The sequence below is a fragment of the Chiloscyllium plagiosum genome, chromosome 42, assembly GCF_004010195.1.
Source record: "Chiloscyllium plagiosum isolate BGI_BamShark_2017 chromosome 42, ASM401019v2, whole genome shotgun sequence".
Lineage (NCBI taxonomy): Eukaryota > Metazoa > Chordata > Chondrichthyes > Orectolobiformes > Hemiscylliidae > Chiloscyllium > Chiloscyllium plagiosum.
Genome location: NC_057751.1, coordinates 13,041,164 through 13,059,714, shown reverse-complemented (window position 1 = coordinate 13,059,714; position 18,551 = coordinate 13,041,164). Strand labels below are relative to the sequence as shown.

The window sequence follows — 18,551 nt, the reverse complement described above, 5'->3', positions numbered from 1 at the left end:
AGATTGGATACTGTGGAAGTATACCCAGTTCTGGCCGATTGCTGGAGTCACAGGTACAGTTTGAGTATAGGATCGTTATTGTTGAGTATGTGAGGGAATATCTATTTGACATAACGCCAGACTGTGTTTCGGAGTTCCACCTGAGTATGTCATTACACTGAATGATCTGATTCGTAGTCTGAGGAACAAAAACAAGACAATTCAGGGCATTTTAAACAAATGCCTTCCCTGACTATTGAGAAGGTACCCTATAATTAAGATAAAAATAATAGTGTTGTCTTCAGCAGGGATTCTTTCTGATGCACAGTTCCTTGGCCAGAATTTCACCAAAGTGAGTGCACTCATGGAGTATACTTGACCACATAGGGAGAGTAATACCACAGCAAAGTGCCCTGTGATCTGTCAGCTCATGCATGAAGCTTCCAGGAGCCATAGGACCAGGTTGGGATCACCCCTCCTTATCTGAAGCTGATTGCACTGATTCCATTTCGCTCTGCTGTCTCAGTGGATTCAGCACAAACTGGGGATTAAACATTGCCCTTATTACTTAACTCATCCAATCACATGATGGAATCTATTCAGTAAATATTTAATGTAGAATAATGAAAAACAATGCCTCTTTCCATCACTTCAACTCACCTGAGTGAATCCACCAATTTTTCATATAATTGTTTGTCAGCACAGTTTAACCTCGGTGCCTTTGTTCTAGGATATTGGGTTATCTTGAGCTAGTGATTCTTATTCACCTGATCTTTGCTGTGGAATATATTTTCTGAATCATGGAACAACATTGCTCAGTGACTGCATATATCATTGTTGCCAGTCAAGGTTCTGGATTAATCAAACAGACATACTTAATGCAGGCAACAGTTTAATCATTTGTTGTTAAGTCCATTTTCCTTTGGATTAGGATCTCCACACTGCTGTGAATAGCCAGGAAAATAAACAATCAACATTAAAAACAGCATGATAGGTTTTAATTTCAAGATGTTATGTTCTTTGTACAGCAACTCATGTCACACTGTAACTGATTTCACATCAAACTGCAGCAGTTCATGGAGGTGATTCAGGGCAATCAGGGATGTACAATAAATGCTAGCCCAACCAGTGATGCCCACATCCCCCAAATAAATAAATGAATAAGCTAGTGTGAACAAAACAACAAATTAAACAGTTTAAACATGTATACTTTTAAAAACCAAATTGCACTTGTAGAGGCAGTCTGTCCAGCTGATGGAATGGCCGAACCGTTTCAATTGGTCTTAAGTGGGAAGGTTTCAATGAATAATGTGTTGTGTAGTCTTAGCTCTTGGACTAAACCCAACGCAGCCATTTATTAAGACCTTTCAAATGCAAGTCAGTGATTCCTACGCAAAGGACTTAGGGCCTGGGCTCAGGGTAGGGGCTATCATGCCGTTGTTAGTTTTCTGGGCAACTATGAGATTACGGGAGAAGAAGGACAGAAAGAAACATATAATTCTCTGTGATTAGCCTCAGAATCTGTGGAAGGAAAGGCTGATGGCCTCCAACACTTATGCATCAGGATGAGTTTCTGGTGATCCCATCAAATCACAATGTCTAGCCAAACGCATTTCTATCAAACACATGATTACACTGCTGTTCAGTTTTGATTATTATAGAATGGAATCCTTGGACCTGATCACACTGAATTTGTGAAGTGAATTCAGGATCATCAACCTATACAGTATTGTCCAGGTTAACGATTCATCTCTGGCCACTGCTCTGAGCAATCAAAAGAAACATCACAAGAATGTTGAACACGTTTTTAATTTTCTTTGAATATTCATTATAAACTTTCAGAGATGGGAAAATGGCTGGCTAGTTGCACATGAAATATCACAGTCGTGATAAACCTACATGAACCATAACATCTCAATAGTAGATTGTTAATGACTTACTGGTAAAGGCTCTCTCTGTAGCAGTCTGTCCTCTTCCATCTCCTTCCTCGGTATCAGATCTGTACTGCCTGTTGGGATACAATTCCCCCTCACTAAATTTCTCCCGACTTGCTGAGAATTTCCTTCGCCGTCTCTTTCTCCTGTAGCCTTGTGGTGCAGGGATCCCACCATAGATGGTGTTTTGATCTGGACAGAAAAGACATCTTTAGGATCATTTTTAAACAGTTCATTTCTCTGGGAAGATTCAACTCTTTCATCAGAAACAGTGCTACAACTGTCTACTTTTGCACGATACTGATTCGCAATGGTAGTGTTGCGAAAATAGGTACAAGGCAAGACCATTCAGCCTCAGAGGCCTGTTTTACCATTGAAATAAATCATGAATGATTTGTTTGTTAACTCCATCTTCCATTCATCTTGATTTCATCAACATTAACACAATCCCTGCTGTAAGGTTCCATCCTTTTTTCTGATTTCCCCACAGGAGGAAATAACTTTATTCAAGCTTCCTTTTAGATCCTTTCATCATCTTAAACACCTCAAATTGATCACCCCTTTATCTCTATACTCAGTGGAATACAAGTAAGTGCCAAGCAACTGGTCTTCATAAGCAGACCTACTTAGCCCCAGCACTTCCCTGAGAAACATTACCACAATCAAGATGTGGGAACAAGTCTCATCAGCAGAATTTCATGGTGCATCATGCAAACACTTTCTAATGAATGCACATCTGAATTTAAAATGAAGAACAAACCCAAACCCAAAAAGGATCACGGATGACTCTAGTTCTAAGTCAGGCCCACAGGGAAACCAGTTCCCAGATAATTTTATGGATCATTTTGTTGGTGGGAAAGTGAAACAGAAGGCTGTTGGGCTCTGATTTGATTTAGATGGAGTTTGCACACAGATACTTCCCGGCAGCATTCATTGGATTTCAGTCAAATGTAGCCACCTTACTGACTGAATGATTCATATCTTTCAGCTAACTTGAGAAAGCTCAGACCAGCAGAACTATTGCCCTGAGACCAGTGAACTACCAGTACTACCCAGAGATCAAATCTGATACCTTCCATCTTAAAGGAACTCAGTGACGCATTGGGTGTATCTCTTAAATTGCACTTTATTTTACTTACCCTCCTCCTCTTCATCATCATATCTTCTCCTTGGATGCCCCACTCCCCTTTCATAATCCATTCTGAATAAGAACAATTTCAATGAAGTTGAAACGAAAGAATTAATGCATTCAGCAGATGTTTCAATAGCAAGTGCAAACAGTGCACAGAGGTTAAAAAGGACAAAGACTCAATTTCTAATCTGTAAAAGGTGTGCTGAAATGTCCTGGGACCATATTTCTCACATGAGAACTCATGATAAGATTATTTGTGTTGCATGATTTGAAATGCCTTGTTCCAGGGATTGATGTGACTTACAGATTGCCTTGATTTTGTTGTGGATCTGACATGATGCTTTGTGTCTTGGTGCTAGGCGTAAGCAACACATAAGGCAAACATCTCATGGATAAGCCTTCATGAGACCGTTGTTGACCTCTCTTGAGTTTCACTATCAGAGCTGTAACTAAATCCAATGAAGTGTGTTGCTCATGTTTCTAATATGTAGAAATTTGCAGCTATTTCAGACAATAAATTTTATTGTGGCTGATTGTTCAGACCCATGACTCAGGGTACAATTAAGAGTCCCTTGGTCATACTTTCTTCCTGGAAAGGTAGAAATGATATATACCCTAACTAATCACAGGCAAATAATCACTGACTCGGCTGGTAGAGCCTACCATTGGGAAGTCAAAAATTTCAAAAGATTTTGTACTTCACATGAAATGCTGAAACAAGGTCCTATAATGGTAACTCTTGAAATATTTAACAGTACAGAATATGCACTGCAGTTACAGATAATATCAGCATTCCTGCTTCACTCGAACCTCCTCCCATTCTTCATTACCTTTCAACTCCCATCAATTGTTTGCTTCAACTATTCCCTGTGGTAGTGAGTTCCACACAACAGAGTAGTTGCTGGCAGACAATCCCCTAGGTGAGGAGTGTAAGGCATTGGATCGGTATTGTGTAAGGTACTGGGTTCTGCTCTGTACAATGCACTATCTGACAGTGTGCTGGAGATTGGAAAGAAACAACGGGCTGAATTTTACCAGAGGTTGGCGATGTGTCATTTTCATTGATTTTCATGAAGGATTCTTTGAGGCCAAAAGGACTTGCTTGTGCTATTGTTCTACAGTCATCTTGCCAACTAGGTATCACGGCCCTCAGGCAGACCACTTGACCCAGAAGCATTCACTGTTGCGGGGCCATCTCAGGATTCCTGACACCAGTTCTATCTTTAAAAGGTCATTGCAGCAGAACAAAATGAATCCAATGAACAACTTCCAGTGTCAGTCCAGGGACTTGAGGGATGTTCAGTTGGTCACTGGGGGTGGTCACAGTGTGGATCCTCTCCTTGTAGTGAATAGTGCAGCCCATCACCTCTCTTAGCTCTTTCTGTCATTTTGAGAGCCATTTTCTCCTGGAATGTGACGAAGGGAAGGATTGAGTGGAAGTGTCTGGCACAGATGCTTGCACTGGGGAAAGTGGTGAGGTGTCCCGAGTGAGGGAGTAAGAGGTGCAGAGGCCATGCAGAGTTAGTAGGTTGGGGGAATTGTTTGAGTGAGAGTGAGGGAGGAAAGAGATTGCAGGCAATAGTGAAGCCATTAAAGTTTATTGACCTTCATGGCATATTGTTGGGCTTTCCATGCTGTCAGTCTGTATCTGCCAGACGTAGTTCATGCCATTTCTTTCGACACAGCAGATAAGAGGAAATTAGTGCTCCCTTTGGGGAGTGGGACCTGGAGGTCCTAGTCATTGGGTTGGTGCATACATGCTCCTCCCACATCACTGGCACAGGAGGCTACAGCCCCAGACCCTGCCAGCCTGGTCTAAGGTTGGCACCCAGGTCAGTGCAGTTTTAGCCATCTGGAGGAAAGTCCAGCAATGTGCCATGAAGGTTAATAAACTTTAATGCTTCACCCAGATAAATACCACCATTTGCTCTCCAACACCTCACACTCTCTCTAGGTCTGTTACTGCACCCAGCTCCCACCAAGGTTCCTGTTCTACCACTCTCACTATTGCCTGCAATCTCTTCCCTCTCTCACTCTCACCCAAACAATTCCCACAACCTACTAACTCTGCATGGTCTCTGTACCTCTTACCCCATCATTTGGGACACCTCACTACTTTCCCCAGTACGAGCATCTGTGCCAGACACTTCCACTCAATCCTTCCCTTTGTCATATTCCAGGAGAAATGGCTCTCAAAAGGACAGAAAGAACCAAGAGAGGTGATGGGCTGCACCATCCACTATGAGGAGAGGGTCCACACTGTGACCACTCCGAGTGGCCAACTGACCATGCCCAAGTCCCTGTACTGACACCAGAAGTTGTCCTTGATTCCTTGTCTCTCTGAACCCGACTGAGGACTGTTTCCCTTAGACTTTGAGACATGGCTGTTTAGTTGAAGCACTTCCAGTGTGTTTGTCACATAAGCTGCTGGCACATGGTGTAGGTTTCAGGCTGATGTAGCACAGTGACATACAGCGACACTTTCATCCTCTTGACAAATCACTGCTGACAACCATAACAAGCCTTCTGGCTTTGTGGCTGCGCTAAAAAGGCAAGGCAAATTAGAAATACTTGCAACTTATTAGCTCCAGATGAGGGAGTCAAGCACAAAAAGGGAAGGCAAGGCAGAGATACTTTGAGCATAGAAATAGGCACAAAGGGAGTGAATGCTAAGACAATAAGTGAGAAGCCCAAAGTTGGCTATCTTTCTCAATATGCAAAAGTATCCTTTCTCAATATGCAAAATAAACTGAAGGACAGCAGATGCTGGAAATCAGAAACAGAAACATATATACTGAAGATGGCGGGAAGGCGGAGACGTAAACAGTTGCTGAAGATGGAACCCAGAGGGAGAGAACAGTGATTTGTCAGACAAAGGAATGGGTAAAGGTCAGCCTGGGAGAATGAATAGCTGCTAATGGTGACCATTAGTGGCTAACAATGGGTGGTTTGTGGTAGCAGCCCATGTGAGGGCAAGACTTTGTGTGTAGCCATTGGGATAAGAACATGGGAGAAACTGCTCAATGTCCAAAATTATTGAATTCAACATTGAGTCCAGAAGATTGCAGGATGCCCAAGTGGAAAATGAGATGTTGTTCTTTCAGCTTGCACTGAGCTTCACTGGAGCACTGCAGCAAGCCTGAGACAGGGATGTTTGTCAGGGAATAAGGTGGTGTGTTGAAATGGCAGCCAACTGAAAGCTCAGGGTCAGATGCTGCCAACCCTGCTGAGTATTTCCAGCAATCTCTGACTTTGCTTATTATTTCCAGCATCTTTTTTTTATACATATGGTACTCTTGGTCAGTGTATAGCGCTGTCATTTATAATAATATTATCTTAGTTTTACAGCCCAAATTCTTTTCTTCTTCTGACATCTTGGAACTGATGATTAATTCAATCATGGGGAAGAAAATGGTGAAACAATTTGTGAGGGCCTATACGACAGTTTTTTCCAATCAGTTCAGGAAGGATTCAGGTGAGAGGTCCTTGTAATTCTCACAAAGAGGCAATAGAGAGGGTGGAGATTATGGGTGACAAGGTGGCTCAGTGGTTAGCACTGCTGCCTCACATCGCCAAGGACCCAGATTCAATTCTGGCCCCAGGCAACTGTCTGTGTAGAGTTTGCACATTCTCCCAGTGTCTGCTCTGGGTGCTCCGGTTTCTTCCCAACGTCCAAAACATATGCAGGTCAGGTGAATTGGCCATGCTAAATTGCCCATAGTATTAGGTGCATTAGTCAGGCCGAAATATAGGGAAATGGGTCTGGGTGGGTGACTTTTCAGTGGCTTGGTGTGGACCTGTTGGGCCGAAGGGCCTGTTTTCACACTGTAGGGAATCTAACCTAATCTAATAGCCGGCAAAAGAACTGTATCCAACAATAGGACTGCACTGAATTCAAAACTTTCAGATCACAATCACTACTTCCTTTTCTCAGATAGTGGCAGCTGGTAATTATTCTGCTATTGCCATTTTCTCCTCTTCTCAAAGCATCTTCTTGTTCTTATTTTGTTCTCCTCTTCTTTTCTCTTGCATCTTTTTGTCACTCAACCTCTTCCACCTTCCACATGATCAAAGACTCTCTGTTCTGTTCTTTCCTCTCCTCCTCTTTTCTCTGCCTTTCTACTCATTTAAAGCCCATTCCCTCTCTAACCTTTATGAGCTTCTCTCTTCATAGCAGCTGCCAGAGTTTTCTGTAATAGCACGTCAGTTCGGTGACTGTTTCCTGCAGCTGAAGCAGAACTGGCACTTGTAAATTGTGTTGTGGAGACTGAGTTGGTACACTGATTCTCAGAAGAAGAAAGAACATGCTATTATCTGCTCTTTACTAGAGGACCTCATTCTTGGGGCATCCTTAATCACATAGACATGTATGAGCCAAGGTCATGTGTGACTTTAAGTCTGAAAATTATTGACTGCTATTCTCCTCTGTACTCTTCAAAAAGGATTCGTTATTCATGATTATCAACATTGAACTGCTAGAACTGCACTTCTCCATGTGAAAAACATATCTGCTCTGCCTTCAACAAATTTAAAGTGTGAAGTATAAGCAATCTTAAGGAAATTACAGGCACTGACAATTTATTTCTCTTATCTCAATTCTTATATTGCAATCAGTATACCCTGGCTGTGGTTAATGAACTCAGCACAGAACCAGGGTCTGTTTTGGGATCTTATGGAATGGTGTTGTAATGAAGCAGGCAGTGGCTTTCCCCATTGCACTACTGGGGAGTCTACTGCCCAGTTCCAGTTGTCCTGAAATATTGAATTCACAACATGGCAAACATGTGCAACCGGGGACTGTTCTGACATTGGGCAAACAGCAACGTTTAACATTGTTCAAGTTATCATTCATGATATTTTGAACACTTCCATCAAGTTTCAAATATCCCTTTAACGTAAACTGTTAAAATGAGAACAGCCTTAGTTTCTCCCATTTCTCGATGTAACTGAAATCTCTCATCCCTGGGTGGTCATCTCTGCAACTTCTCTGAGACATTGACATCCTTCCTCAAGTATGATGTTCAAAACTGAGTACCAGACTACAGCTGGGGCCTAGCTACAGATTAACACTGACAAACTTTTCTTTTGTACTCAATTTCATACATTAATCCAACAGTCTTCTCAATTTTCCCTTCCACCATTGCTTTGTATCATTGGTGCACTTTGAAATTATACCGTGCACATCCAATTCCAAGTCATTCATGTGCATCGGAATGTGCAGAAGTCTAATACTGACCCCTGAAAGAACATCAAGGGCATTTCTCTCCAATTTTGAAATCAACCATTCAACAGCACTATTTACTTTTTGTCTCTTTGAAAATTTCATTACCAAGTAGTCACTTTTCCTTTAGATGACAGAGAATGCAGGGTGACTGAGCTGGCACCATGGTATAGGAAGACAGAAGGGAATGTTGTGGTTGTAGCGGATAGTATAATTAGAGGGGTTGACACTGCTCAGTGTCAGAAAGAACAAGAATTCGGACGGATTTGTTACCTGTTCAGTGTCAGGATTTGGGATATCTGGTTAAGGCTGAGAAAAACTTGTAATGAGAGGGCAAGGATCCCATCATTCTAGTCTATGTAGGTACCAACAATGTGGGCAAGACAAAGAAATCATAGAATTCCTACAGTGTGGAAACAGGCCCTTTCGCCCAACAAATCCACACTGACCCCCCCGAAGAATATCCGACCCAAACCCATTTCCCATTACTCCTGACTAATGCACCTAACCTACACATCCCTGAACTCTCTGGGCAATTGAGCATGGCCAGTTCACCTAACCCACACATCATTGGATTGTGGGAGGAAACCGGAGCACCCAGAGGAAACCCGCACAGACATGGGGAGAATGTGCATGGGGAGAATCTAGAAGGAGAGTTGCTCGAGGGTAGGATCGAGCCCAGGTCCCTGGCACTGTGAGGCAGCAGTGCTAACCACTCAGCCATCGTGTCGCCCTGACGGCGGACCAAGAAGATGGCTCTGCACGGTCAGCATGAGAAACCGGGCATCACATTAAGAAGCAAAGGCCGTAATTACTGGATTATTACTTGAGCCACATGTAATCTCACAGAGGGCACATCACATATACTGCATCATTCAAAAAAATTAAGTGGGAGAACTGATTTCAGTTCATGAAACACAAGAACCTGTGTTGGGAAAGTGGGATCTATACCATGAGGAGAGTCTCTATAATGATTGAACCAGGTTGACCTCGTTGACTACATGGTCGGTGATTGGGGTTGGTAACCTGGGCCAGTCAGGAAAGCCCCTGGCTGACCAATGTACCCAGGAGATAAGAAGCTCGTCAGTTCAGGGCTTTGACTCTGAGCTGGCTGGCCCAAGTCAGCGTACTTTGCACAAGTAAATAAGGGGTGACTTGGTGATGGGATACTGGCCTCTGTGCAGTTATTTCAGTCTCCATCTGAACTGTGCTAGGGCTGGTATTCTTGTGAGTCGCATCATTAGAGAAATAGAGTGGATTTTAAATTATGTTGTGGAGGCAAGGAATCAATTTGCGAAGGTGTGTTAAATCAGAGTAGAGACAAAGCAGAAGAGGAAAATACAAATGCAGGAAATGATGGACAATTAGTGGCAGGAAGGGTTAGAGAGAAAAAAAATTGAAATGTAAATCAACAGATCATGGTAAATTTAACAAAATAAAAAAAAACTGTATCTGAATGCGTGTAGCTTGCAAAACAATATGTGAAGTGTCAGTGCAATTGAAATAAATAAGTACAATCTGTCAGCCATTATAGAGATAATAGCTACAGGGTGACATGAATGCTTTCCTGAATATGTAAGGACACAGGACATTTAGGAATGATTGGAAGCTATGAAAAGGTGCAAGGATGGTTGATGGTGTAAGCACAAGAGAGAGTGGTGAGTTACATTCCGGAAACTGGGATGGAAATGGTTTGTGTACAGATGAGAAACGATTACGGTAAGATGTTGCTTTTGTGTATGGTGTGCAGGCTCCGAACAGTAACTACATGGTAGGGTGGAGTATAAAATAAAAGATGGGACCTTGTCAGAATGGCACAGTGACAATCATGAGAGATTTTAATTGATAAAGGCTGGAAAGGGCAAATGGCAAAGGTAGCTCAACGTAGAATGTTTCCAAGTTAGTTTCTTAAAACAGTAAATATTGGAGCCAACCATAGAGCAGGCTGTATGAGACATGGCATTGTGCAGTGAGATAGGATTAATTAATATTAGGGGTGAAGGTACCCTAAGTAGCAGCAATCATAATATGTTCAATGTTTACATTCAGTTTGAGGGACAGATGAAGTATGCCCAAGACTATTCTTTCAAAATTAAAAATTAAATTAAAATTAAAAATCTATAAGATTATACAATTACATTGGCATGAAAGCCAAGCTCGCTAAATTGAGTTGACAAATAAGGCTGAAGGATAGATCAAGAGAGATGCAGTAGCAGCCATTTCAGAACACACAGAACACAATAACAGAACACTTTGCAATCATTCCAAGGGGCAGATTCAACATCTGTGTTTTAGATCAGGTTAAAGATACTTCACGCCTAAAGAAAAAAAATGTTATGCAAAGACAAGTGGCAGGTCAGTAGATTGGACAGAATATAAAAAAAACAAAAAATGTTTTTTATAGATTAGATTCCTTCCAGTATGGAAACAGGTCCTTCAGGCCCAACAAGTCCACGCCGACCCTCCGAAGAGTAAATCATCCAGACCCTTATAATTACCCTTGACTAATGCACCTAACACTGTGGCCAATTTACCTGATCAGCACATCTTTGGATTGTGGGAGGAAACTGGAGCACCCAAAGGAAATCCACGCAGACACAGGGAGAATGTGCAAACTCCACACAGGAGTCACTCGAGGCAGGAATCGAACATGGGTCTCTGGGCGCTGTAAGGCAGCAGTGCTAACCACTGAGCCACCGTGCCACCCATTAAAGAAATTAGAGGAAAGAAAATTAGAGAATGAAATAAAGCTAGCCAGAAATATCAAAACAGACATTAAGGTTTTCCACAAATAATTAAAAATGAAAACAGTTAACTAAGTGAACGTTGGTCCAATTGGAAGTAAGTCTAGAGAATCGATAATGGAAAATAAGGAAATAGCAGACTAATTGAACAAGTATCTTGTATCAGTCTTCATTGCTCCAGAAGCAACAATAAATCTGGAAATTGAAGAAAGGGAGGAACTCGGCAAAATGTCAATCACCAGAGAAGTGGTACCGAATAGGTTATTGGATCTATAGGCCAATAACTGCCTGGGTTCTGATGGACTTCATCCTCTGGTCTTCAAAAGTAGTGGCTGGTGAAACATTTAGTGCATTGGTTTTCATTTGCAAAACTCCCTAGACGAGGGGAAGCTCCCATTTAGATGGGGAAAAAAAACAAATAAAACTCCTTGATTCATAAATGAAGGAGGCAGAAAGCAGGAAACCAGAGATGAGTTAACTCAATATCTGTAATTTGAAAAGTTTTTTTAAAAAATTATGATATCTTTGATAACTTCAAGGCATTTGGCAGAACCAATGTCATTCCAAGAGCGAGAAATCTTGTTTAACTAATCTATTGGAGTTATTTGAGGAAGTAATATGTTCTAAAAACAAAAGGAACTAGTAACTGTATAGTGCTTACCTTTTCAGAAGGTGTTCATAAAGGTTATTATGGAAAATTAAAGCTCATGGTGTAGAGGGTACCATACTGACATGAACAGAAGACACACTGGCTAACAGGAAGCCGAGATTAGAAATGAATGTAACTTTTTCAGTGCTGAGACATCAGTGTTTATAATTTACATAAACGTCTTGGATGAAGGGATGGAAGGTGTGGTTACCAAATGTACTTGTAACACAAAGACAGGTAACAAATGGAGTCATGAAGAGGACATTAGGAGATGACAAAAGGATAGAGATTAGTTAAGGCAGTGGGCAAAATCTGACAAATGCGGGAAAATGGGAAACTGTCCACTTTTGCAGGAAGGATAAAAGTTGTTGAAATATTATCTAAATGCTGAGAGAATGAAGAGCACTGAGATGCAGAAGAATCTGAGTGTCCTAATGTATAAATCACAAAAAGTTAGTATGCGGTCACCGCAAGTAATCAGGAATGCTAATAAGAGTCTTATCATTTACTACTTGGGGAATTGAATACAAAGTAGGGAAGTTATACTTCACTTGTACAGGACACTGAGGAGACCACATCTCCAGTATCATGTACAACATTGGTCTCTGTATTTAAGGAAGAATGTTTCTATGTTGGAAGCAGTTAAGAGACAGTTTACCAGACTAATACCTGGAATTGACAGATTATCTTATGTGAAAAGGTGGGCAGGCTAGGTTGGTATCTGTTAAGAGTTTAGAAAAGCAAAAGGCAACTTAATTGAAACAAATTAGGTCTTGAGCAATCTTGACAAGGTGGATATAGAAAGACTTTTCCTTCAATGGCAGAATCTCAAATTAAAATCATAGAGTCATACAGCATGGAATCAGACCCTTCAGTCCAACTCGTCTATGAGTCACTGTTTAAAAATAAAAAGTTGCCCTTTTAAAACAGAGATAAGGAAATATATTTCCTCACCGATGGTTGTGAGCATTTCGAATTCTCTTCCTGAAAAGGCAATAGAAGCAATGAGACGAAAAGTTCCCAGGGGTTTGTGGGAAGCAGATTTGAGGTTAAAATCAGCCATGATTTTTTAAAATGGTGGAGTAAGCTTGAGGGGCAGATTGCTACTCTTTTTATTGAATGTTCATAATTCCATCGGCTTCAACTTTGCTATCATTTCTATTTATATATTTTAGAAATTTATATATTTTAATTTTCATTTTACAAATCTTACTGGAGTTCTTTTATTGATCCACATTCTCCCAAGTGCCAGTTAATTCTTCTGCGATCATTTCCTGTCAATTTTTCACCGACTGCCTTACACTTACTGGTCTGTCAGTACGCTATTTGCCTCTTCCCCATTGCGATAAAATCTTTGCAATGAGAAGTTTTGGAGAAACTAACTTTACTTGACTCTGCATCAAAATTGAAATTGCAACAGGTAGTGCAATATTTGGCTATACTATAGTTCATTATCACACCAAATCCTGTCATTATGCACTCAATGAAAATGGTTTATGTTTTCTGGAATTTCCTCCTTTGGAAGTCTACAGTTATTTGCCAGGTTTGCTGCTCAGTGTAGACAACAGTGGTGATAATTTAATTCATTCATTTTACATACATTCATATGTTCTGTTTGATTGTTGGCTTTGTTGGCAACACCCAAGACTAATTTCACTTCCTAGGCTCCACCCAAATCTGATGTCATGAGGCAGAATGTCAATTGTGAGAGGATCAGCAGATTATTTACAATTGCTAATTTCATGACTTTGCATCATAACATTCAAATCTTGTATTTTCATAAGTTCATTTTTAACACCAGATCATAGCTAGCCCTTTAAATTACTTAAAATTACTTAAAATTGATGGTTTGTATTGTCATTTTACCAGTGCTGGAAAATCAATATTTTCAATGTGATTCAACTGTCAAACCTAATTAATTGTCAAATGAAATCCCTCACATTGAGCTTCTCAAAATAATGATTGTAATTTGTGTGTGTAGTATATAAAATGAGCAAGTGTCACTTCATTTGCACAAGTGCACTGTGATGGAATCAGAAAGCTTGAAGCATTATGAAAATTGCGAGAGCCCAGCATACCGCTGCAAATTCGCATTTTTGTGAAAATGGGTACAGGTTGCTTTTGAGAAACGCAACATTTGAATTTCGTACCTTAGGGAATTAGTTAGTAAGTCCTCTGCTGATGTGCTCCCTTCCTTTAGCTGTGAGCCTGTGGCTTAGACTTGTCTTTTGGTGGAGAGTGTCAATCAATTTGAGAGAGATCACTGTGCAAGCTCATGATGTAACAACTTTAAATCAGTGTGCATGGAATCTTGGTTTAAAAACAATTTCTCCAATTCACAGAATAGACAGCCAGAATGAATATTTTGTTACTTGACAATATTTTGAAAAGTAAAATAGTTCCTGTTCTTAGAACAGTAAGTTTTTGAGCTTCATAAAAAGCTTCTGTTAAGGAATGGTTGAGCTACACTGAATGACAAATATTTGCTCTGAGAGAGAACAGTGAGTGAGTTACATGGTTTTAATGTTGCTGAGCCATCCATCAATATTTAGGATGAGAAGTCCATATTCTGTTGTAGATGGCTTTTAAATCACTTCAGGGGACATGATATGTCAGAGGCAGAATATTTCCTGCATTGAAAATTTAATAGCGTACTCATAACTTGCCCTGATTGCAGATTGCCTTTAGCTTTGCAAATTGTCCCAAGCCAATGTTAAACAAGAGTTTGAGACAGTGAATCCAACATTACCAACAGTTTGGGATTGTATTTTACCAAGTCTGGTCATTATCTGTTACTTGCCAACCAGAATTAATATGCTAGTTGAACCAGATATTCTTGAGTTTTGGTGGTTGATTGGAGCATGAGAAGGGCTTATAGAATTATTGAATTTTACAACACGGAAAGACACAATTCAGCCCATCATACCTCTGCAGGCTCTTTAAAAGTGCTGTTCATTTAGTCCCATTTTCAACTCTTTCCACACAGTCTTACAAATGTGCTCTCTCCAAGTATGTGTCCATTTGTCTTCTAAAAGTTATCATGGAACCTGATTCCATCAATCTTTCAGAAAATATGTTGGAGTTGGTCACAGCCCTCTGTGTGAGAAAACTGTTTCCTCAATTACCTATTCCTTCCGCTGTCAATTACGTTAAATCAATCACCTCTGATTAGCAACTCACTTGCCAGTTGAAAAAGTGTCTCTCAACTTGCTCTCACGCCTTAATTTGGTCTCCTCTTAAACTTCTCTGCTCTAAGGAAAAGAATCCCAACTTCTGGCTGGCAAAAAAAGGTCATGAACAGAGGAAAAGCTTTAATGTGAAGGGGGATCACATACAGAAGAGACACAGTCCCTCAAGGCAGCAAATCCAAACCTATAGCTCTAGGGATGACTAAAGAGAAAATGAGGCTTCTGTTTTAAAATTTATAATACATGGAGAAGCAAGATATAAATCAAAGGTTTAGAGGGGACAACTCATGAATGGTTTTTAACTGAGGAAATGAGGAGAAACTATTTCCAATGGGAAAGGGTTAGTAATGAAAAGACACATATTTAAGGACTGCATGAAAATGGTACAGAATGAATACCAAAGTGAGATATTTGAATTTTGTTCTCACACAACTGATTATCAATCTTGAACTATTTTTGACTGATTAAATGGATTAGTTAGACTCTTTTAATCTCTTTGTCCTGGATCAAATCAAATTTAAACATATAGCATAAAACTCTTTGCAGTCCAGTGCTAGTTGTTGGGGGCCATCAAGTAATGTGTTACATCAGCCTCAGTTTAGTGCCTCACTGATATCAGTCGACAGTACCAAGCTGCCATTAATCACACTGAGTTCGAGTCTGGGCCCAATTAAGACAGTCAAAAGCAAGTTACAATGTGGAATGAACCTGAAAGGATGGTGATTGTAACTGGAGAAAAGAAACTTGCATGTCGATAAGACAGAAGCACAGGGGTGGCCATAATTGAAGAAACCTTTCCAAGAATTGATACGGTTTTGATGGTACAATTCTGTTCTGCTTGTTTTGCTGAGTGTCTACATTCCAAATATAATATTGTGGAGATTGAAACATCTGTATTAGGAGATATATTGATCAAGGAAACATGACTGTCTAAGAGAAAATCTGTCTATCAGTGTAGCAGTTTCAGAGAGAAGGGCAATATTGCAATGTTAGTAAGACTACATTATTCCTGGTATTGAGGGCACCTCTTCTGTTCTATTTCAGGATGATGTCCTTTAGGCTTGGTTGCACTTATTTACATATTACTATTACTGTTAGAAACTAAATCAATGCTGTCAAAGGCACTTTGAATGTAAGCACATTTGTGACAAGCCCAGTCTGTGTAAAATGCATTTCCTCTTGCACAGTAAAGCCGCTTTAGCAAGCTGATAGCTCATACAATTTCATTTTCCCCCAATTTAATGAGTATCCAATCTTTGTGAAGTTCCTGAAGAGTCCACTTATTGGGTTCAAAAACAAATTTGCTGGCAAATGTGGTAAAAGAACACATTTTAAAGTATTGGTCATGAAAGGAAGACTGATAACAACTTTCCAGCATTCCCAAAAGGTGATAAAGTTGCAGGTAGTAAGGAGCACAAAAAAAGTCATGGGATGTTCAGCCATTTCTTTCTTCATTCAGTTGGATCAGGACAATTCTGAATCTTAGATGAATCTGTATTTTAGCCCAGCTTGATTCGGTGACCCTCTGTAACTTTGGCTAATGAAAATATCTCAGTTTTCAGCCTTTTACTAGGAGAGAGGAATCAGAAAAAGTATCTGACGAAGAAATGCAAAACTGAAGGTTTACCGTGTTAGTTTTTAATGTATTCTGATAACAGGCTTACACAGTAAATATTGAATGTGTCATTTTATTACACGTACTGGTAACTAATGGACATCTTTCATTGATTGTATTATTTGTTGTGATATCAAGTGTTTCATTAGTACAGCTAGAAAAGTAGTCTCACAATTTTTAAACTGATACCTGTTCATACTGTCTGTTATGCTGAGATATTTCTCATAAATTCCACGAGCACATGAATTAAATGCTGCACTTTGTTTGCACATCCTTTCATTTTTCTTCTGCCCTGTTTTTTTCCTTGCTACAAGCACTTGATTGAGTCCCTTCATGAATGAAAGGCCATTAATGGAATTCATTCCAGCAAAAGCATTTCATGGCAGTACCAGCAGTTCTCAGTGTAACCAATCTCCAACCCTTAAAGCAAAGCACTCAATCCATGGGGAGCTCAGAACAGAAAGGAAATTATTAAATGACTGAGTTATTTATACAGGGAGGTGATGGCATAATGGTACCATCACTGGATTAATAATCCAGGCTGTTGTGGCACAGCTTCTCTACCTCAGAGGCAGGAGGGTGAGGTTCAATTGCCACCTGCTATAGAAGTATGTTCTAACATTTCTGAACAGGTTGATTAAAGTATCTACAATCTAGATTGGATTTAGACTGAAGACTTTTAGGAACTGTCCATTCTTAGGCATGGGCAGAACACTGGAAATTTCTCTTGTTACCTACCCAATCACCATCTGATACTTTCAGTATTTTACGCCCAGACCCGTTGGTATATGAGATCAAATGGCCTATAAATACCCGAAGGTCAGAAAATTGTTGTTATCAGTTACTTGGTAATCAAACAGAGACACTTCAGAACTTTGCCTTTACTTTTAAGATTGGCCAATTTATTTTAGGGAAGTCGAAGCAGGTTTGTTAACATTCTGAGCCTTTCTGCTCCCTCCCCCCCTCCCTCCCCCCACCAAAGACAAGCTCAGTAAAACAAAGGAAACCCGAGTCAGAGGCAAGGAGGTATTCTTAGTCTGGGCACAATAGTCTCATGAAGAAATGCTTCGACTCAGTGTTGTCTGTACTGTTTGTACAGTATTACAAATTAGTACAATCAGTGCCCTCTTTCTGTGTCATCCCTATCAGGCTTTGTACAAATGATATCATTCTGACTGCTTGTATACACATAGAGTCATAGAGTCATAGAGTCATAGAGATGTACAGCATGGAAACAGACCCTTCGGTCCAACCTGTCAGTAAAATCAAGACATATACTCCAAAAACACATGTTGTGAAATTCAGAAATTAGATTGAGATTGTAGTCAATAGTGTGGTTCATCTTCATCACTTTAAAAAATTCAAAATAATGTTGCTTTTAAACACAGCTCTACACCACGGCAAAAGCCCACAGAATCCAAAGCATGTAGGAATGATTGTGAGCGTAAAAATATACCACGGCCTGTTTGGTCAAACCCACAGTTTAAAAATATGAGACTTTATCAAATTATTCCTACGATATTTAGAGCAAAAGCACACCAGCTCCTTTTGATTTGTGACAATCTTACCTTCGGATCTTTGTGGACACAGAAGCAACAAGAGGCAACCTAAATGAGTCTCATTGAATGGTCCAGATGAACAACAGCATCCTTTGGTCAAATTGGATATAGTGCATATCCTGCTTTAATGTTCTGTGCAATGAGAGCTGAACACTCATCAGTTCTACAGTGAGTATTGACGGATGGAGCTGTGTCAGGCTGATCTTTTTAGGCAAAATCAATTGAAGTTTCATGCTTTGAAAGGTTATATCCATGGTTCAAATCAATCAACAACCTTTAACTGCAAAGAGAGGATTTAAAAGTAAGAAAGAGCTTACATTTATTTAACACCTTCCATGAGCTCATGACATTAGAACATGATCTCAGAGCAATTAAGTACAACTGAAGTCATGGCTGTAATGTGGGAAGCCATTGTATGCATGAGAATCTCTACAAAAAGCAATGTGAATATGACCAGGGAAAAATGTGATATGATAATGACAGCCTCTTTTTTATGTTGCTCAAGTGATAAACATTGGCCAGGATATGAG

At 40.1% G+C, this 18,551-nt stretch overlaps 1 protein-coding gene across 10 annotated transcripts in view; it reads right to left on the bottom strand.

Annotated features, from left to right (window-relative positions):
* The window catches only part of LOC122543141 (electrogenic sodium bicarbonate cotransporter 4-like), a 76,410-nt gene extending 58,272 nt beyond the window's left edge, over positions 1-18,138 (bottom strand). For 9 of the 10 annotated variants that reach the window (XM_043681492.1, XM_043681497.1, XM_043681498.1 and 6 more), the window contains exons 1-3: positions 18,031-18,138; positions 3,053-3,114; positions 1,920-2,105 (exon numbers count right to left, since the gene is read on the bottom strand). In XM_043681492.1, the coding sequence (XP_043537427.1) occupies positions 1,920-2,105; positions 3,053-3,113 (247 nt within the window). In that variant the 5' untranslated portion in view covers position 3,114; positions 18,031-18,138. The remainder of the gene's footprint in view (positions 1-1,919; positions 2,106-3,052; positions 3,115-18,030) is intronic. The other variant, XM_043681502.1, reaches the window with a different exon arrangement.
* Between the last annotated feature and the right edge of the window lie 413 nt (positions 18,139-18,551).